At 37.7% G+C, this 20060-nt stretch overlaps 1 protein-coding gene across 1 annotated transcript in view; it reads right to left on the minus strand.

Annotated features, from left to right (window-relative positions):
• Window positions 1-20039, minus strand: part of LOC140148457 (regulator of nonsense transcripts 2-like) — a 51610-nt gene extending 31571 nt beyond the window's left edge. The window contains 10 exon segments of the mRNA XM_072170411.1: window positions 2943-3112; window positions 3896-3943; window positions 4281-4538; window positions 5958-6034; window positions 7049-7133; window positions 7922-7966; window positions 8530-8682; window positions 8685-8824; window positions 9355-12061; window positions 19927-20039. Of these exon segments, the coding sequence (XP_072026512.1) occupies window positions 2943-3112; window positions 3896-3943; window positions 4281-4538; window positions 5958-6034; window positions 7049-7133; window positions 7922-7966; window positions 8530-8682; window positions 8685-8824; window positions 9355-11980 (3602 nt within the window). The 5' untranslated portion in view covers window positions 11981-12061; window positions 19927-20039.
• Window positions 20040-20060: the final 21 nt, after the last annotated feature.

Raw genomic sequence — 20060 nt, forward strand, 5'->3', positions numbered from 1 at the left:
AATAAAGCACATTTTACTCAAAAGTTTTGCTAGGCATATCCGTCAGGAGTATCTCCATTTATTTGTAATCCAGAATTGGATTTAACTTCAGCTTATCCAATAAAATACGGACCAAAAGGGTCCGTTCTCCAATACATCAAACGTAGCTAACTTCTCAAGAGAAAACTTTTCTCAAGAGAAATTTACATACATTTATTGAGTCAATCCTTTAATATAAATACCTTAGAAAAGTGCATAACATTAATCCTACTTTCCTGAAGCCGGGAACATTCAGGAAAGTAATCTGGATATTTGACATAATTTCGTTCAACTTCTCATGCACTATTTCTCAAATATATTAGTAACAAATTATTACTATTTGTAAACACTTATGCATTTACCTATGGTGATCAAATAATTTTCATATAATTGGCTTTAAGATGAAATTTTTGTGGCCATGTCCCTTTTTTACCGCCACCTTTTTTAACCATCTAAACACAGTGTGCCTGCTCACCCGTAAGATACAGCCCTCTCGGGAATTTCCCGAGCCCATGCTTAAATTACTTACCCGTAAGGTACGGGGCCTCTCAAGAACAAGGTGTGGCCTAACTTCTCACAGAGAAGTTAACCCAAATTAATTCCTTATGAGATACGGGGCCCTCCAGGGAATTTCCCCGAGCCCATGCTTAAATTACTTACCCGTAAGGTACAGGGCCTCTCAAGAATAAGGTGTGGCCTAACTTCTCACAGAGAAGTTAACCCAAATTAATTCCTTATGAGATACGGGGCCCTCCAGGGAATTTCCCCGAGCCCATGCTTAAATTACTTACCCGTAAGGTACGGGGCCTCTCAAGAACAAGGTGTGGCCTAACTTCTCACAGAGAAGTTAACCCAAATTAATTCCTTATGAGATACGGGGCCCTCCAGGGAATTTCCCGAGCCCATGCTTAAATTACTTACCCGTAAGGTACGGGGCCTCTCAAGAACAAGGTGTGGCCTAACTTCTCACAGAGAAGTTAACCCAAATTAATTCCTTATGAGATACGGGGCCCTCCAGGGAATTTCCCCGAGCCCTTTAATTTGCACACACCAAGTGTGGCCTAATTTTCCCTCTCGCATTGAAGTTAACCAAAATTAAATCCGTGTAAGGTACATAAATGAATGAAATGAAGAAATGAATGATTGCATTAACAAATGAATGAAACATGAATGACCATGGTGCCCTCCAGGAAATTTCCCACAAACCACTTTTGCCGATACGCAAATGTGGCCCAACTTCTCAGAGAGAAGTTAACCCGAATTAAGTCCTAGAAAGATACATAAATGAATGAAAGAAATGACTACATGAATGAATAAATGAAAAATGAATGAATGAATATGGGGCACGCCACGACTTTAGCGAGACCTTTTGCACACACACTTGTGGCCCAACTTCTCGCAGAGAAGTTAACCCAAATTAATTCCTCGTAAGCTACGGGGCCCACAGGAAATTTGCTCAACCCTTTTGCACACACACAAGTGTGGACCAACTTCTCTTTTGCAGAGAAGTTAACCCAAATTAATTCCTCGTAAGATACAGGGCCCTCCAGGGAATTTCCCGGCCCTATTGCACACACATAAGTGTGGTCCCACCTCTTTTCTCAAAGAGAAGTTAGCCCAAATTAATTTCTTGTAACTAACGGGACCTCCAGGAAATTTCAAACATGCTCAAAGTGTGGCCCAACTTCTTAAAAAGAAGTTAACAGCAATGTATTAACCGGCAAGTTACAAAGCCCTTTTTCAGGGATTTCCTGAACCCCTAGATCTGTGTACCCAAATGAGGACTCCCTCCCAAAAGAAATTCATAACTTGTGAACTTATTGAATCCAACCCCTTGGTCAATTAACACCCTCTCTTCCTGGCAGTTTGCCATTACCTAGAGGCTACCATTAAAAACTCATATTTCAATACACTTTTGGTATGTGATCCTCAATATCCCATACAATATGGGGCCTCCCATTCGACTACTGCTCCCCGATAAAATTGAATACTGGAATATGAAAAAAATAAAATTTTGGGTGTGGTGGGTGGGAAAATTTTTTCATTACCAAATTCCAGAAACATCTTACTCCTTTCAAGACAGATATCCTTATGGCCTTATCCTGGAAAACTAGGGGGGCAAGAATGTCATTGACCGCTTCCCATTGGCCACCGCAAACAATAGATCCTAAACATCACTGGCCCTTGGATAATGCCATTCCTAGGCAACCAATCAATAAATCAATCAATTGGATTTGTCCAGGCACTGGTTTTGGACTAGTCTATTCCACAGGAGGTAAATCTGTTTATTGTATATATAGATACAATAAACTTTAATATCATTCATAATCATTGTTTATACATTTTAAGCTTTATTCATAGACATGGGTTTACACATTTTACAACACAGATTACAACACGAAAAATGGATTTTAGAAAACGGTAAACTTCGGACTCTACCCTAATGGTTCAAGCAGACTGATTATCCATAAATTGCAAAGCTGAAAATGCTAAAAAAAAGCTGAAAAACAATGAGACATTGGGGTAAAGTAGCTCAAATTGGACTGAAAATAAATAAAAGAGAACATGGAAATTTAAGCAGCAAAAAAGTTGAAATAAGCTAAAAAGCTGAGAAGTTTTAGATCTGAAATTAGTAGAAAATACTCGAGACTGGCGGCTTTTCAGACTAGCCCCCCTTACAACTAGTGAACGTTATAGAAATAGTGGATTTATACTCATAGCTGTGTACACTGTTTGCATGAATTGAATACTGACCATGGTATGGTATTAAGCTATGTGATGCAATTACTTTATAATAAAATAGAATTGAATTCATGCACCACACCAAACCTTAATCACCAAATATGATAAAACTGAAAGTATTTAGTAGCAATTGACACAGGTGAAGGCTATATCCCAATAATCAGGATGCATTTAACACTGACCTGTTTTTACGTGGCACACACCCAGCAAAGTCCTCCCCACAGTGTTTGGTGAAACTGATTATTATTGGTAGATTGCTGTGACGTTCTTTGTCAGAATTCAAGATAGCCGACAAGACACCATTGAGTATGGGAAGACCTTCCTTCTCAGTGAAAACACCTGCTACAATCAGCTGCAATGGTAAACAAGTATTTCAATTATCAAATAAAGGGTGGTGTAATAGGCTTTTATATTTTGTCCGAGGTTGCAAAAACATCAAAATAATGGGCAATGCATCGTTTGTATTGCACACAAGCACCACAGGCCAATCAATAAAGCACACAGTGTAACAGGCACAATTGAATCGTTAAAATTGCAACTTTTCATTTTGTGGTTTGAGAGTTTGGAGGCGCATATCTTAGTCAATTCTTGCTCAATGTTCACGAACAGGGTGTCAAATGAGAAAGAAAAGTCCAATTAACAAAATGTATATTTCAGAATAATCCAAAATTATCAAGTTATTGAACAGCAAGGATGAATATAACTGACGAGTTTATTTTTGTGCCTGGTGTATTATGGCATTATACATGTAAGCTATAACAGTTGGGTTTGTTAGGGAAGTTTAATCAATATCATTCAGTATTTCACATTGTGACGATGTAAAGGACACCACATATTATGATATGTACATGTAATACATCAAGCTGGTAATGCCTACCTTATTAAAATGTGCTGCACTATTTTTAGCACATTATTGTTAATTTGAGAGTAAGCACATGATACACTGTAATAAATTTCATTGGGTAGTAACTGTAGAAGTAATACATTTCAATTCAACTTGAGGCAATAGAAAAAGAAAAAAAAACATTACGCACTTAACATGATGGAAACTACAATCAATATAATTGAGAAATTATCAATACATTTGCATTCAAATTATGTTCAAAATAATATCAAAATCTGCATGTGTACCTACCTCAGCAAGGAATCTTAGTTCTGTTCGAATTTTACTGTCAAATACAATCTGCAAACAAAAATAATTTAATTAAGTGTAAATTATGGAAATATCCCATTCCTGTGTCTGCAGAAAAGTTGAACTGTTGCGTCTAGTGCAGAAATCTAAATGCAGATGATCTTACTGCAGTAGTTCTAAAAGGAGGATAACTCTCACCTTATTAACACTTGCTAAACACTTTCAACAGAGGATTGCTGATTGCTCTTTCCAGCACTCATCTCTTGTCATGATATTTAACAGGATAAAAAAACAGAGTAGTAATGTTGCTTAGCAAAAATCTCAGTGTCCCTTTGAAACTTTGCAAAATTGGAAACACAAAAAAATAATTGAAATAAATATTTCTTACTGCTTTCTGCTCATCCTTGTCCTTGTCTTTCTTTGAAGGTAAAGCTGGAAGAACTTTCTGTATTGCTTGTAACAAATGACTGGAGAACTCTGCATAGCGTTGATGCACCACAGAACACATATGGATGGCGCAGCTGATGTCAGACATTTTTAACTTGGCCTCTGCAATTGATGTGGCTACTTCGCCAACATATTTGGTCAGGTTGAGGGTGTTGAATTCTTTGGTTAAAGATAGGCGTTGTGATTCCGTCATAACTTTCTGGAAGTCAAAAATTAAATGAATATAATTTATTATGAAGAAGTTAGCAGTAACAATGAATACCAGTTCTGTGTTGTAGATATTACAATGATTTGCAAAAGGTGCTAAAAACGTCACTGTGAGTCTATGAAAACCACTTAACGCGGCTGTGTACTCTAGATATTGTTTCTTTTGCAAAATTGAGTTTTTTTGATATGTTTGTACTTTGTTATGTTTTTTATAAATACAAGGAATGAAAATCCAGATTTCTAAACTCCAACTGCAATATTTTAAGGATTTTATTTCACTCTTCCACTCGTGTTTGAATTTGAAAAGGAAAGAAAACCTTTGTTGTACCAGCAGGGTACACGCACAACTAACGCACGCATCGCGTTCGCGTATCGCGCAATTTGTTAACGCACAAATACGCTTACGCATACGCCGACGCTTATCTGCATGCGCCGCATCTTATGGAAAAGCACTGATTTCACAAAAACCTAGTGGTCAAATGGCTCCGTTTTAGCTGATAAAATGTGTGTTTTTTCAAGTTCTTTCCCCGATTTAAATATCAAGTTATGAATGGATTTCGCTCAAACTTCTCAAGGGCCGTGGATTTACCCGATGTTCATGTAATGTAAGGTAGAAAGACGAAAACTGCCGCATTCTCCTGTGAGATTCTATGAAAGTGCAAAATGTGACCACTTTAAACTTCAACGGCCATTATTTCAATGTTCATTTTTCTCGGTAAAATGACGATTTAGGTACACGATAACTCAATAAATACAGCATCTATAGGTAAGCAAATATGATCATCGTAAAAAGCATGATCGACTCAAGAAACAGTTTTCTCATTTTTTTATATTTTGGTCTATTTCCGATTTTAGGCATCATTTTGTGCAAATAGGCGTTTGTGAATGTAAAAAGTTCAATTTGATGCCTTATATGGTCAATATCTCAAAAAATAAGGCCAATATCAAAAAAAAAAAAAAAAAAACGTTTTTGGAATGGAGCCTCAAGATCGAGCTAAAAACAAAATAAAATATTTTGGAAAGAGTGTTTTTTTGTTATGATGTACCTAACAAATATTGCCAAAAACTCACTTTTTTGTGATTTTCTTCATAATTCTTGTTTTTACCCCAAATCTGTATTTATATTAAGATTTATTGATGTCTTGCCTTCATAAAATGTATACTTTTATATGTCTTATGCGAATAATTACAAAGTTATTGCACTTTTACTACATGCATGTCTGAGAGTACACAGCTGCCTTAATAGATTAAAAACATAAAGTGCATCACAAAGTTTTGTAAATCAGCTCCAGATTTTTACATACAGATGGGTTGTAATGTCCACATTTTCACTTTTTGAGATATTGGATTAAAGATTGACAGCAGACTCTCATAAGGTGAATATGAATGAGTTTCAATTCAATATATTTACCAGTTTCTTCACAAATGCAGTGTTCTTTTTGAGACTTGAGTCAAGTTTGGTAAAAAACGATTCATCTGGTCTGATGTCTGCAATTAAAAAAGAAATTACAATTAAATGCCTTGAAATGTAAATGAAGAGTGGTGGCAAAGGGATTCATGACAGTACATTTTGATATGCCCCTCTATGTACAATGTACATGTGCTTCAGTGAAACAATTTCTCTCATGAGGTATTCAAGGCCAAATCAATTTCAAGGCCTAATTTCAGAGCTGCTCAAGGACCAAGCACCATTAGTCTGTGGGCCAGATCTGGCATGCGGGCTGCCTACTGTACATTTCAGAGCTGCTCAAGGACCAAGCACCATTAGTCTGTGGGCCAGATCTGGCATGCGGGCTGCCTACTGTACATTTCAGGGCTGCTCAAGGACCAACCACCATTAGTCTGTGGGCCAGATCTGGCATGTGGGCTGCCTACTGTACATTTCAGAGCTGCTCAAGGACCAAGCACCATTAGTCTGTGGGCCAGATCTGGCATGTGGGCTGCCTACTGTACATTTCAGAGCTGCTCAAGGACCAACCACCATTAGTCTGTGGGCCAGATCTGGCATGCAGGCTGCCTACTGTACATTTCAGAGCTGCTCAAGGACCAAGCACCATTAGTCTGTGGGCCAGATCTGGCATGCAGGCTGCCTACTGTACATTTCAGAGCTGCTCAAGGACCAAGCACCATTAGTCTGTGGGCCAGATCTGGCATGTGGGCTGCCTACTGTACATTTCAGAGCTGCTCAAGGACCAAGCACCATTAGTCTGTAGGCCAGATCTGGCATGCGGGCTGCCTACTGTACATTTCAGAGCTGCTCAAGGACCAAGCACCATTAGTCTGGGGGCCAGATCTGGCATGCGGGCTGCCTACTGTAGATTTCAGAGCTCAAGGACCAACCACCATAAGTCTGCAGGCTACACCTGGCCCGCAGGCCGCCTAGTAAGAATACCTGATGTAGGTGATATATTGAACATTCCCTGAAATCCTTCTTGGAGGACAGTGGTTAAATGGCATAGTATTGCATATAGGGTCTATACAATTTTGTATCCTAACACTAACCTGCAGCAGACAAATTCTTTTTTCTTATCTCCATTTTGGCTTCCATTCTTTCGGCAGCTTCTACTGATATCTCATTGGCATGTTTCTGTCAAATAATTACATAAATTCAACATATTACTATCACAAGCATACCTACGATTGGGGGACCACAGGGGGTGGAGTGACTCCTAATAGAATGCACTGTCCATACCCCTGATTATGGTAAGTAATCTGACAAAAATGCCTTTTTTTTTACATAAAACGGTTGTTGCGCAATCAAACATATATCTTCGAATCAGATTTGGGAATTTAAAGCCACTGCAAAATAATCACCCAAACTAACTCATTACACCCATCCACACACAAATGAAATGTAGTTTTGTATACAATAATATTTATCTTCTTTTTTGTCCTAAACTTATATATGATATACATTTGAGAGTACAATGTTCTATATTCAACTCACAAAAGAAAGAACAAGCTACCTTGGAAAATTCAATAGAATTTAATAAAGACAACAATTTTGTGAGCTCTATTTGATACATCAACGGATGAGTGTAATATAGTTGTATGTGCCACTTTGGGCAATATTAAGTTATTAATGGATTTTAAAAATATCTATAGGTAAAGACACAAACTTGAAGCTAATTTATAAGTCTTAGAAACAATAATCAAATTTCAATAAAATAATCAAAAAGTTAAAAAAACATTACATATTTAAAGTTAATCAATTGAAAAAAAACAAAAAACATTTTCCTATATAATGACTAAAATAGTTAAACAATTAAGACTAATATATTGCACACACCCAGCAACTTCTGATGTTACATAATTCTAAAACATGATCCTATGAACTTGATACACTGCCTAATTACATGTATCTAATTAACATACCTCCTCTTCCTCTTTTTGCCTGGCTGCCTCCTCTTCTAGTCGCTTCTGTAAAAGTGAGGATTTGAAATAATTAGTCCAACATTATTCAAAATCATCTCTAGATGATACTATCCATGTTACAAATAACACAATAAAATGATGTTCACATGAAATAAGTGATTCATAAATATGCAGTACCATATTTGGCCTAATTAGCGCCATCCCCTAATAAACACCTCTGTGAACTTGTCTGCATTCCCCCTGTTTAAATGTTCCCTTTGAGTTCACTTTTAGCATGTACATTTTGTAACTGGGTAGAAAATTGATTACTAAATCAAAGGGAAACCACCTTCATATTGAGTTTCAATGCTTGTGACATATTTTGTTTACATGTATAGTTCTTATTTCTATAATTGTGAACAAATTGCTTTGCAGACAAAATGTTCATTTTCACTTTCAAAACATGCAAGTATGAAATAAGTACCCATAAGAAATGACTGCGGGCATTATTAGGTTGAGTACACTCAGTGTGTACAGTATTCCTAAGAAATGCACACTCAAGTGGCACAAAGTGATATAAACACAGAATTTCTTGTACATGATGTAAATATTTTTCTTAAATCACTTACCTGCTCTTCCTCCTGCCTCTTTCTTTCCTCCTCCGCTTTTCGTTCTTCTTCCTGTTTCCTTTCTTCTTCCTCCTTCAGCTTTCTTTCTTCTTCTTTCCTCTTCTTTTCTTCTTCCCTTTTCTTTCTTTCCTCCTCCATCATTTTTCTATCCTCCTCTCTTTTCTTCCTCCTATCTTCTTCTTTCTTTCTTCTTTCTGCTTCTTCTTGTTCCCTTTCCTCTCTGGTCCTGCCTTTCCTGGTTTCTTGGCTTGGCGGAGTTGACCTTCTGCTGTCACGTCTATCATCTCTACTTTTGCTGAAATCAAAAGCAATATGGAATACCGTAAAACCTCGTCTACAAGCATATAGAGTGCTTTTGATGAAAGCTACATTAATCCAGGTGCCATTATGGAGTTGAGCAAACAAATCATGGATCCAAGCACATACAAACAAGTATTATTCTAAGATCAATCTATTGTATTGGCATATTTACGCTTGGTTTGAATTAATTTAGCTTTCATAGAAAACACTATGAATCCGATTTTTTACAAGAAACAAAACTGGTTGAACAGCAATAACTTACATAAGAAATTCACCATGGATAATCCAATAGCTTTTTCCCATGCAATGAATGAAAGGTGATACAAGATTTAGAGTTAGGGCTCAATTCTACCACTGCATATTTTTCCATTCAAGTTCTATCAATTCATACGAATTTCATATTTGTTTTAAACCTATTACAGTAGACGTAAAATTTTGTTGAAGTGGACCAATATTGAAAAGGTATATGCAAAAAGTAGTCTACAGTATGTTCGTAAAATGCTGATGATATCAAAATCCACTTACCTCTTATCAGTTGATCTTTCTGCTTCCTTTGGTCTCCTTTGTCTCTCTGCTGATCTTTCCCTCTTCCATCTTGCCCTCTATCTCGATCTCTGTCTTGGTCTCTATCTCGATCCTTGTCCCTGTCTCGATTTCTGTCCCGATCTCTATCTCGATCCCTGTCTCTATCTCTATTCTTGTCTTTTTCCCTGTCTTTATCTCTGTCCCGATCCCTGTCCCTGTCTCTATCTTTATCTCTTCTTTCTTCTACTCTATTCCTCCTGTCATCCCGCACATTTGCCTCACTTCCTTTTGTACTTTCTGTCCTCTCACTTCCTTTTGTACTATCTGTTCTTCCCCCTTTTGGCTCTTCAACATTGCCACTTCTCCTGTTGGTACGATTGGCATTCCTCTGTGCTGAATAGGACTTGCTTGGTCTAGTATCCTTCACATCCCGATTATCCTTAGTATCTGTGACAATACTTTGTTTGCTCTCCGTGGATGAGCCTTTATTGCTAGATAGAGTCTTATCAAGTTCTTTTGTCTCAGATTTTTTGTCATTAACCGAATCAATTTTCGACTTGGTAATGGAATCTGAAGCTTTTGTGTCTGGTTTCTGTTCACCTGTAGTCTCAGTTTTCTGCACTGTCTTGGTAATGGAATCTGAAGCTTTTGTGTCTGCTTTCTGTTCATCCACAGCATCAGTTTTCTGTTCTGACTTGGTATCAGCATCTGAAGTTTTTGTGTCTGATGTTTGTTCATCTGCTGTAGCAGTTTTCTGTACTGACTTGGTATCCGACTTAATAATAGCATCTGAAGCTTTAGTGTCTGATTTCTGTTCATCTGCAGCATCAGTTTTCAGCACCGACATTGTATCAGATTCGGAGGCATTTGTGTCTGATTTTTGTTCATCCACATTCACAGTTGTCTTCACTGACTTGGTATCAGGTCTATCTGCAGCTGATGATTTTGTGTCTGATTTTTGTTCATCTACTGTCTCAGTTTTTGGCACTGACTTGGTATCGTGACTAACAGATTCGGAAGCTTTTGTGCCTGGCTTCTGTTCATCTACATTCGTAGTTTTCGGCACTGACTTGGTATTGTGACTATCGGATTCTGAAGCTTTTACGTCTGATTTCTGATCTACAGTCTCAGTTTTCTGCACTGACTTTGTATCATGACTATCTGCATCTGATACTTTTGTTTCAGATTTCTGTTCATCTACAGTCTCAGTTTTCTGCACTGACTTTGCATTGTGACTATCTGCATCTGAAGCTTTTGTGTCTAATTTGTGTTCACCTACAGTATTTGTTTTCAGCGCTGACTTGGTATCTTGACTATCTGCATCTGACGCTTTTGTTTCATCAACAGTCTCAGTTTTCGGCATTACCTTGGTGGTATCAGTATCCAATACATCCGATTTATTTTCTGCTTCTTTGCTCCTTACTGGCTCCTCCTCATCTTTGCTACTTTTGTTTTCACCACTCTCTCTGTCTTTTTCCTCTCTGGCACCCTTAGCATTGTTATTGACATTTACTGATTCCTTTTCTTTCTCTGATTGAGAATCTTTATGTTCATCTTTCGTTTTCATTTCTTCACTTTGGACATTTGACAGCTGATCAACTTGTTCAACTGCAGCTGTCACTTCATGAGATTTTTCTTCCACATTTGATTTAATTTTATCATCTTCTTTGAGACCAGATTCAGGTATTTTATTTGTTTCTTCAATAACTTCCGGTTCTGCTTCCTTTTCTCTACACTTTTCTTCACCCCTACTATCTGTTTTATCATCATTCTTCATTGCTTCTGTTGACTCTACAGTCACTGCTGCTGGAGTTTCCTTCATATTCTTCTCTGACTGATTTTCCTGTTTGTTTATTTCATACAACTCATCAGTGTCTGGATGTTGTGTTATATTAGTATCTTTTCTTTCTACTGATTCTGGAATAGATGATTGTTCTTCTTTGACTATTTCAGTTACCTTTACATGGATAGCAGTAGTTTCTTCTATTTTGCTATTTACATCTTTCACACACTTGGTTGTTCCGACAAGATTCTGATCTTCACTTTGCAAATATGAGTCTTCTTTTGTAGGCTCAGCAGATCTTGAAGCATCCAAAGTCTCAGATATGACTACATTTGAGTCATTCTTAGGAGACACTTGCTGATTATCAGCAGATCCCTCAGCAGCATTGTCTGCATCTCTACACACTTCCGTTCGACTTGATCCTGACACAGGCTCTACAGACATCTTTGACAATCCATCAACAACTGAAATATCTTTTGAAGCAATTTGTTTTTCATGTTCAGCAGGAAGAATTGTTTCACTAGTGGATTTGTCATCAACTTGTTTTTCTGAAGCAGCTTCAACTACTGCACTAGCAAGGGAGTCTGCAGACTTTAGATTACCAGGATCAACGCTAAGCTCTTTGACATCATTAGACACACTTACAGTCTTTTCTTCTTTTGCGGAATCTGTTAAACTTACACACTCTGCAGTTTCTGACTTAGCTTTGTCTTCAGGTTTATCAATTTTTACTTCACTTTCACTTTGTTCTTCTTCACCAGCTTTTACTTTAACATCTTCACCAGAGACTACCTCCATCACTGGCACCTCTTCTTGGTCTACTTTGGCCTCAGATTCTTCCATTATACCTGTTGATGGCTACCAGTACATATGACATGCAAGTTGTACTCAAATCATTTTGCTTTTTTTAATTACTGAGTTGATCTGAAGAAAAAAAAACACACAAAAAAACCAATTATTATTGTTAATTATTATTCTTTGGCATCAACAGATCTAGAAGTACATGTACAGTGCAATTGATTGAAGATGGCGGTTCTCGAATCCCGAACCACAAGTCTTGTCTGCTTTCGCAAATGCATGCTTTCACAATTATTGGCTTCATTAAGCTTCAGTACAACTACATGTGACCCAAGACCCTGTCGTAACTGTGTAATCCAATAGGAAAATTTTGAACCCCAGAACCCCAATCAGTAGAAACCAGTAGGCTACAGCAGGCTTCCCGTTAGTATGCGTCATTGCGTCCAGACGCGTATTTTACAAAATTGGACGCAAGTTTAAGATGGCAGATCTAGTATTTTGTGTCCATGCATGATGTCACATGCATGGGGACGCAGACAAAACTTAGAAATTTAATCATTAATTGATGATAAAAATAAGAAATTTCTATTATTTTTAAAATAATAAAAGCCCCAATATTTTGACCAGCCTGCTAAGAATTGAAATAAATTCTGCAATATTTGTAAATGTAACGTCAGGAAATCTTGCACTTTTGCATGCTTTCCGTAATGATCAATGATTTGATAGGGAAGTCCCACCTGATGAAATTTTGTTTACTATCCTGCTGGACTGCGACAATGTGCGCTTAATGTTTATTTAATATTTTAATAATATCACAACCTGACAATATTCAGTTTTTAATGTTTTAAGTTTTTTTCTCATAATCTAGATGTTTCCTTTATTAAGGGGTACTACACCCCTGCCCAATTTTATCCCTAGTTTAGCATTTTTCTCAACGATTATATGCATTGCCGACGAGATATGTATATTATAGGGGAAAGGACTACAACTACTCTGAGACTAGTACTAGTCTCAGAACTACTGCACTGGAAATTTTATTTCAACACAGACAACAGTTTTGGAGTTATAGTCAAAAATGAGGGAAAACCAATATTTGATCAATAAGTAGGTATATGCCAGGTGAATTTAAATTTGCCATCAAACTGCATCATTTTATATATCAAATTAAAGTATCAAATTGAATAAAGAAAGCCAAAACTGAAAACCTTTTTGTCATAGCACTTTCCGTGGCAAAGTTACATCTTTTCAAAGAACGACTTTCATCAAAAAGATTCTGCTGGCAAAATTCCCCAAAACAGCATTACGGGGGTGTTTCTAGATCTTAGTCTCATGATGATAGCAGCTTTTTTTAATGGAACTGCTATCAAAATCCCTCTAAAATTCCATGTGTGAGTGTCTCATCACCATAAAAAATCATATATTTGGGTCAAGTGAAGTATAGAAAACATATTTATGTAGGTTTCCTTGACCGACCTGTTCTTGAAAAAAAAATTGAAATTTCTATGTAAATATGTAATTATGTATTGTGTTTGGTCCCCGGTCTAGCGAATTTCGCTGACTAGCAAATGTGTTAATTAAAGGTTTGCCTGGCATACCTACAATGTAACAGGATTTCCCCCCTATGTTCTGCGGCTACATCAAGGTATTTCTGTTGTGTACAACCTCTGCTCATGTACGGTACTTAAGTTGTTTTTGTAAAGTTTTGCATTGTATTCAGCGCGTACTGGTAACGTTAATCAGGAAGCGGCTTCGCCTTTGTGAAGATTTAGCAATCGCGGACGCTGATTGGTTGAAAGTCAGCTGATCAAGATTTTAGCGTGGTTTCGGCGTGCGAGATCTGAAAAGTTCTCAGACTGATTCAGGACGACCAACAGACCGATCCGTGATGTGAGACTGATTCAGGACGACCAGGAGACCGATTTGTGATGTGAGACTGACGACGACTGTGTGTGGACTGTGTTACGTGATGGATAGGCGAGTAGAGAGCGATGAGAGAAGACAATTTCGACAAATGGACAGAAATATTACTTTTGTGTGTTTTTCTGGAGGAGTAAGACGAGAGTTTGGAAGAGATGGAGGTTACCGTGACTATATTTTTGTGTGTAAAAGACCGAGCAAAATTGACAGCAGCGAATGGACGATACAAATTTATTAAGTTTGACGAGTTGTAATTGTGACGACATTTTTACTTCCTAGTATGCTGAGAAATGGAGAAAGATTCACATTTTTCCTTTATATTTGAGTGGATATTATTGCCTAGATTGGAGTATATCTTCAATGGGGTTTTGGCAGCTCATGACGTACGCAATGGACATGGTATTTTAACGATGATTCAAGTGATTAGCAATTAGCGAAGACGCCATTTTCTGCATCGCATATTTCTGTAATGGACATTTCGCAATTAAAAAGCTGGCCAGCAAAATGTCGTATTTATTAATTTCTTCGAAAGTGCACTCCGCGACAACGGCAGACAAGCAAGATCGACAGGCGACAACATTGGACATTGTGTGTATATTTTTAATGTGAGTTGTGATTTCATGATTTTGATAATGTATATCTAAATGTAAACAAACAATTTGTGCTTCTTGAGGGGGGATGAGTAAAACAAATGTTTGCCAAATTGGGATGTGTTTTGAGAAAGTTTTGGGTTGTAGGCCTATTTGTTTTGGACATTGTTTTGAGAGTCAAAATATTTGAAATTGGGTCAAAGTTCAAGTTCAGGTCATTGTTTAGCAGGGATTCGGACAAAACCTTGTGGAAAGTAAATTGGGTTAAAATATTATGTTTTTGCAGAACAAGCAGCACAGATGATTGCAAATTGTCATGACATTTTGTGTACAGAAAGTCAAACTTTGTGTAAATAGAGATTTGAAGCTTTTATCATGTTGATTGACATTTTGTAGCAAAGGTATGGTGCGCCAAAAGCGTCATAATTGCGATTGTGAGCATGGTTCAGATATTGTGCACTTTGCGTAAAAGTAGACCAGGTTAAAATAATGTGTGACTTTAAATAACATGTAGTTGCATAATTTACCAGATTTGTGCATGCTGATTGCATAATCATATTTTTGGTTTAGGCTAAATGCTCTGTGTATATTAAAGTATGTAGTGCACCATTTGATTCAAGATTTGCATAATCTATCAGTGTACATGTATATATTGGATATGTGATGGTGTCATATTTTAGGCCTTCCCTTACCTTAACTGGTTGTGGTGGAGTCTTTTGTGCTCATGGGTCTCTCTTACTTTAATTAGTTGGATAGTATAGTAAATTTGTTAACTTCAGGTCTTCTTGCTTTCACTAGCTGGTAGTTGCCTTTAAGCCCAGTAAAGCACCCCTTAATATCCAATTGTATTTCTGTGTGCATTTTGTGAATTAAAGTCCTTGGTTTATGTAAAATGCTCAAGTTGTGAAATGTATAGTAAGCTGTTTTTTATCAAGATGTGTATTTCTAAACAAAGTATGGCAAGCCATTGTTCACAAAATTAGCACTGAAATTGATGATTGGTGTGTGATAAAAATAGATTATTTTACATTATGTAATAAGTGACGCAGTTATTGTTGAAATTTGTGTGTGTTGAAATCTGTCAAGTTGAGTATTGGATAAAATTACACGGGATTTGTGTACCAACTCAAAAATGTGTGTTGATGAGTAAACAGGTTGTATTTCATTAAAGACACGCAGAAGGTAGAAGAAACCCGAAGTAGAGATACTAGTGACACTGATGAGTGGCTACGGCGTATTACTGCTATACCGGAAGTTTCACTGACTTCTGTTTAAGGCTATGCAGACTCCTCGTGCACTTTGAAGTCTGTGGTGGCCCTAATGTGTCATTGTAAAAAAAAGCTTGTTTTTATATAAAAAGATTGTCTTTCAAGTGGAAATCTGCGCAGTGGTGCAGAATGTGTTGATATGTGGCTCCCAGCATCAACTCCCGAAGGTTGTGTGCAACAAAGATTTCCATGAGCACATTCGTTAAATGTGTTCAGTGTGTAGGTGTAATATGGTTTCAAAAATAATGCTTGCAGTGTGCATTCATAATGTCATTTTTGTGAAATAATTGTAAAACGTAATAATAATGTTGGCAATTGCGCTTTTGCGGTTTATGCATTTAAGAGTTGCAGATTAGGCGAGTTGTGAGAGAGCTTTTGTGAGAGTTTAGGGTCGCGAAGGTTTAAGGTTCTTAAATTGCGAGTTAACATTTGTGTACAATGTTAGAGTCGTGTATTGCTCAGGATTGTGTGAGATTAAAATAGTTGGAGAATCGGCGAGTTCATGGTAAAAAGGTGCTCAGGTGATACCAGTAGAAAGAAATAGTGTACATTGTATGTACAGTTGTAAGAGACATTTGGATTCAGGAGTAAGGTAAAAGTCAATTGTGTGAGGTTTGGCATTTGAAATAGTTTGTGCATGAAATTAATAGTGCAATGACCTTTGTTTATGTTAGAGACTGACCGATCAGATCGATAGCTTCTGAATCGGACAGATTATTAGCTTATTGGTAGTGATATGCATCGGCCGATTTTTCCTTCATCCGCCGATGTAATGCACCGATCACCCAATATCATGAAAGTAATTGTTGAAGCAAGTATTCATTTATTGGTATATTTCTTTGAATTAGACTAGTTAAATGAAGCGAAATTTAGCAAAAGAACAAGCTTTGTAGGCGATAAACCTATAATCATACCGTGATTCAGGCACGCAGCTGAGATAATCAGGTAATTCCCCGCATGCACATGTACGTACGCCGTACGGCCAACAGATGAATATGTACAACTGTAGTTCTTACTTCCGGTTCCGGGTTACACACGTGCGTGTCAGATTGGAGAGAGCTACGGGCCGTGTGCAAAACTCAATACTGACTTGAACGTAAACACAACATTAAAATGGGGCGATCGAATGATTCGACGGACTCGGATATCAGGGGGAAAAGGTAAATTGAACTTAGAATAATCATGGTCAAATTAAGTATTGTAAATGAGCATGGGAGTGTATTTTTGTGCTCAGAGCATACATAATTATGGTAATACTTTGCGTACAAGTACCCTTTCAACATACGGGTGAAATTTACTCATGGCGATGGCAGCCATTGTTTACAATTGGGGAATTGGTAATCGGTGATCGGTGAGCGAATCGGCAGATCAAAGAGGGAATTGATCGGCCAATCGGCCGATTCAGATAAGGACCTGACCGGTCAGACACTAGTTTATGTATTTACATGGAAAGATATTTTGATGAACCTAAAAAAAAGTACCAATTGTATTTACATGGAAAAGTACTTTGATGAATCTAAAAAAAGGTACCATGTATTGTAACTTGTCATTGTTGAACCTTATAAAAAGTATTCTTTGTTTATGTAAATTGTGAAACCTTATGTAAAATGATGAAATGTGTCATAAAATAAAGTATGGCAGGCCATTTGTGTCATAACATAGATAATAAAAACACACTGTTGCTATAGGCAAAATAACCAATTCTCGATCATGAGAGGATGAACCTTCTGCGTCAGCGTACGTTTCATAGAATAACACGATCGCGCCTTGACCTAGTTCCAGTAACTGTAACCATACTCTCTATGGTTACAGTGCTCTCTATTAATATCTATTCCACAAATAAGAAACATCACAATATGTGGGCTCATTTTGGGCTCCAAGGTCTCAAGGATGTAGCCGAGGAACTCTCTCAAGGACAGTTTTGGCCTGCATGGATGATTTTAATCCCATTGTACCAGAGTTTGGGCGTACATGGATGATTTTAATCCAACATTGTACTAGTAACATACCAAAGTTGAGATAATTGATCTACATTGATCTCATCGTTTGGGTGGGTTCAACATTCCCCAAGTTGGCAAAACCTGCAATCTTCATGCAGTAATTTACTTAGTGCAAAAGTGGTCAAAATATTGCTCTGCAGAATTGCTCTATTTTCATGATTTGGATTTATCATATTGAGCAGCATTCTCCTTGTGATGTTTCTGCACTGTGTAGAGAGGGTCTACAGTGCATCCCTATGTACCGCTGCAAGACTTCAGGTCCGTAGATGTCATTTATGTTTATGATAAAGACTGAAGTCTTGCTGGCAAGACTAGCCTTGACCTTGACCTTGCCTAGCAACGATCATGTGATTGGTCAATTCTCAAAAGCTGTGTTTGCGCCGCAAGCGCCGGTCTTTGCGTAGTATGCTCGACGCAAATATTTGCGCGTACCAAGTTTGCTCTCATGATCGAGAATTTAATATTTTGCCTATAATTGTTAAAATTAAACAGTTGTGCATTGTAAAATCAAATCATTTCTTTCAGCCAGGTATGGTAAGCCATTTGTGACAAACTGTTATTCATGTAGTAGATTAAGATGCATTTTGTAGAGTAAGAACTTTCAATAAAACTTGTTAACAAATAATAATATTCATTGTTTATTGTCTTTATAAGCCTGACCGGGATTCCTTTGACGGATACCTCGGTGTGTTCTGCCAGAATTCCGTTCTGCCACACCAACTTACCCTGATGGTGGCAATATTTCTGTTCGCATAAATCTGCGCTTTTAGAAACCAGCCTTCGCTACTTTTATTTTTCCCCTAAAAGGAGGGGTGGCGGCGGCGCTGCTCCAAAAATTGTGGCAAATCTGCTCGGCCATCAAAACAAATAAGGTTAGACAGCACCCACCCTGTTCCTTTCACAATAACATGAATAAGTCAATAACTACTTGTAGGTATGCTAGGTGAATTCAAATTTGCCATCAAACATATCAAATTAAAGCCCTTGACTGAGTAAACAAAGCCAAAACTGAAAACCTTTTTTTCATAGCACTTTCCGTAGCAAAGTTACATCTTGTCAAAGATTGACTTTCATCAAACAGATTCAGCTAGCAAAATTCTCCAAAACGGCATTTCGGGGTGTTTCTAGATCTTAGTCTCATTATGATAGCAGCTTTTTTTAATGGAACTGCTATCAAAATCCTCTAAAATTCCACCTCGGTGACTTATCACCATAAAAAATCATGTATTTGGGTCAAGTGAAGTATAGAAAACATCTTTATGTAGGTTTCCTTCTTCGGCCAGTTGTTTTAAATTTCTGTGTAAAAATGCATTGACATTGTCGGCGAATTTGGCTGACTAGCAAATGTGTTAACTAAGGTTTGCCTGGGATACCTACTACTTGCCTTGTCCTTGAGTCGACCTCAAAACCAGTGATATTTTTCGTATTTTATGCATGAACAAACAGGGGATAACTAATAATATGCCAACCTTGGCTTGGAGAATGCATCAATTTGCCCGGAAATACATGACATGTACTGGAAACATGACTGACTGGCATATTGTATTGTATTGTATTGTATTTGGGAAATCCCGCCTATTTTCAGGCGCACCACTGAGTAAGCAGTGTACTTTTTAACATCTATCTATAACACCATTTCACAACATTACTATTAACACATCTAATCTACTACAGTCACTGTATTCACAACTACTACTGCCCTGGGACCTAGGGAGGGTGCAGGTAACAAGCCGGGATGATCCCCTACTCTTTTCGATAAGGCCTGCAACTTTTTACGTGCTCAGGTTTGACTCGTCTGACACACGGAACCGCCATTTTATGTGACCATTCAACCACGAGGCGCTGGGCACCCACCGTGTACACCTGCACATTCTACACGGTGGATGGGAGCGAGGAGAAATATCACAATTATATTCTACTAGACTGAAAGAGCTTATGATTATGATATTTCCGACCTATTGGAACTATTTAGAGTGAGCAACAAGGATCGGGCAGGATGGGGTTTCGAACCACGGACCCCTCGCTCAACTCTCCCTAATGGTCCAGCGCCTTAGACCACTAGGCCACCTCGCCCTGCCAATATTGTATTTGGCAACCTTGTCCCTTTTTGCCTTTCCGGATTTTGAGGTAAGCTTAAATTTTTTTCCGAGTCTGCGGGTTGCATTTTACATCAAATTACGACACTGATAGTTATATTATGGATTAAGATTTCTCACCAGAAGTTCACGGATCGGTTAAATACGTCTGTCATAGTTTTATTAACATCAAAACAAATCAAATTGCAGCACAACATTTCATGATTTATCCGATCGAGATCGTCGAACGCACAGAAATGTTTACGATAGGTCAG

Source organism: Amphiura filiformis, chromosome 3, assembly GCF_039555335.1.
Source record: "Amphiura filiformis chromosome 3, Afil_fr2py, whole genome shotgun sequence".
Lineage (NCBI taxonomy): Eukaryota > Metazoa > Echinodermata > Ophiuroidea > Amphilepidida > Amphiuridae > Amphiura > Amphiura filiformis.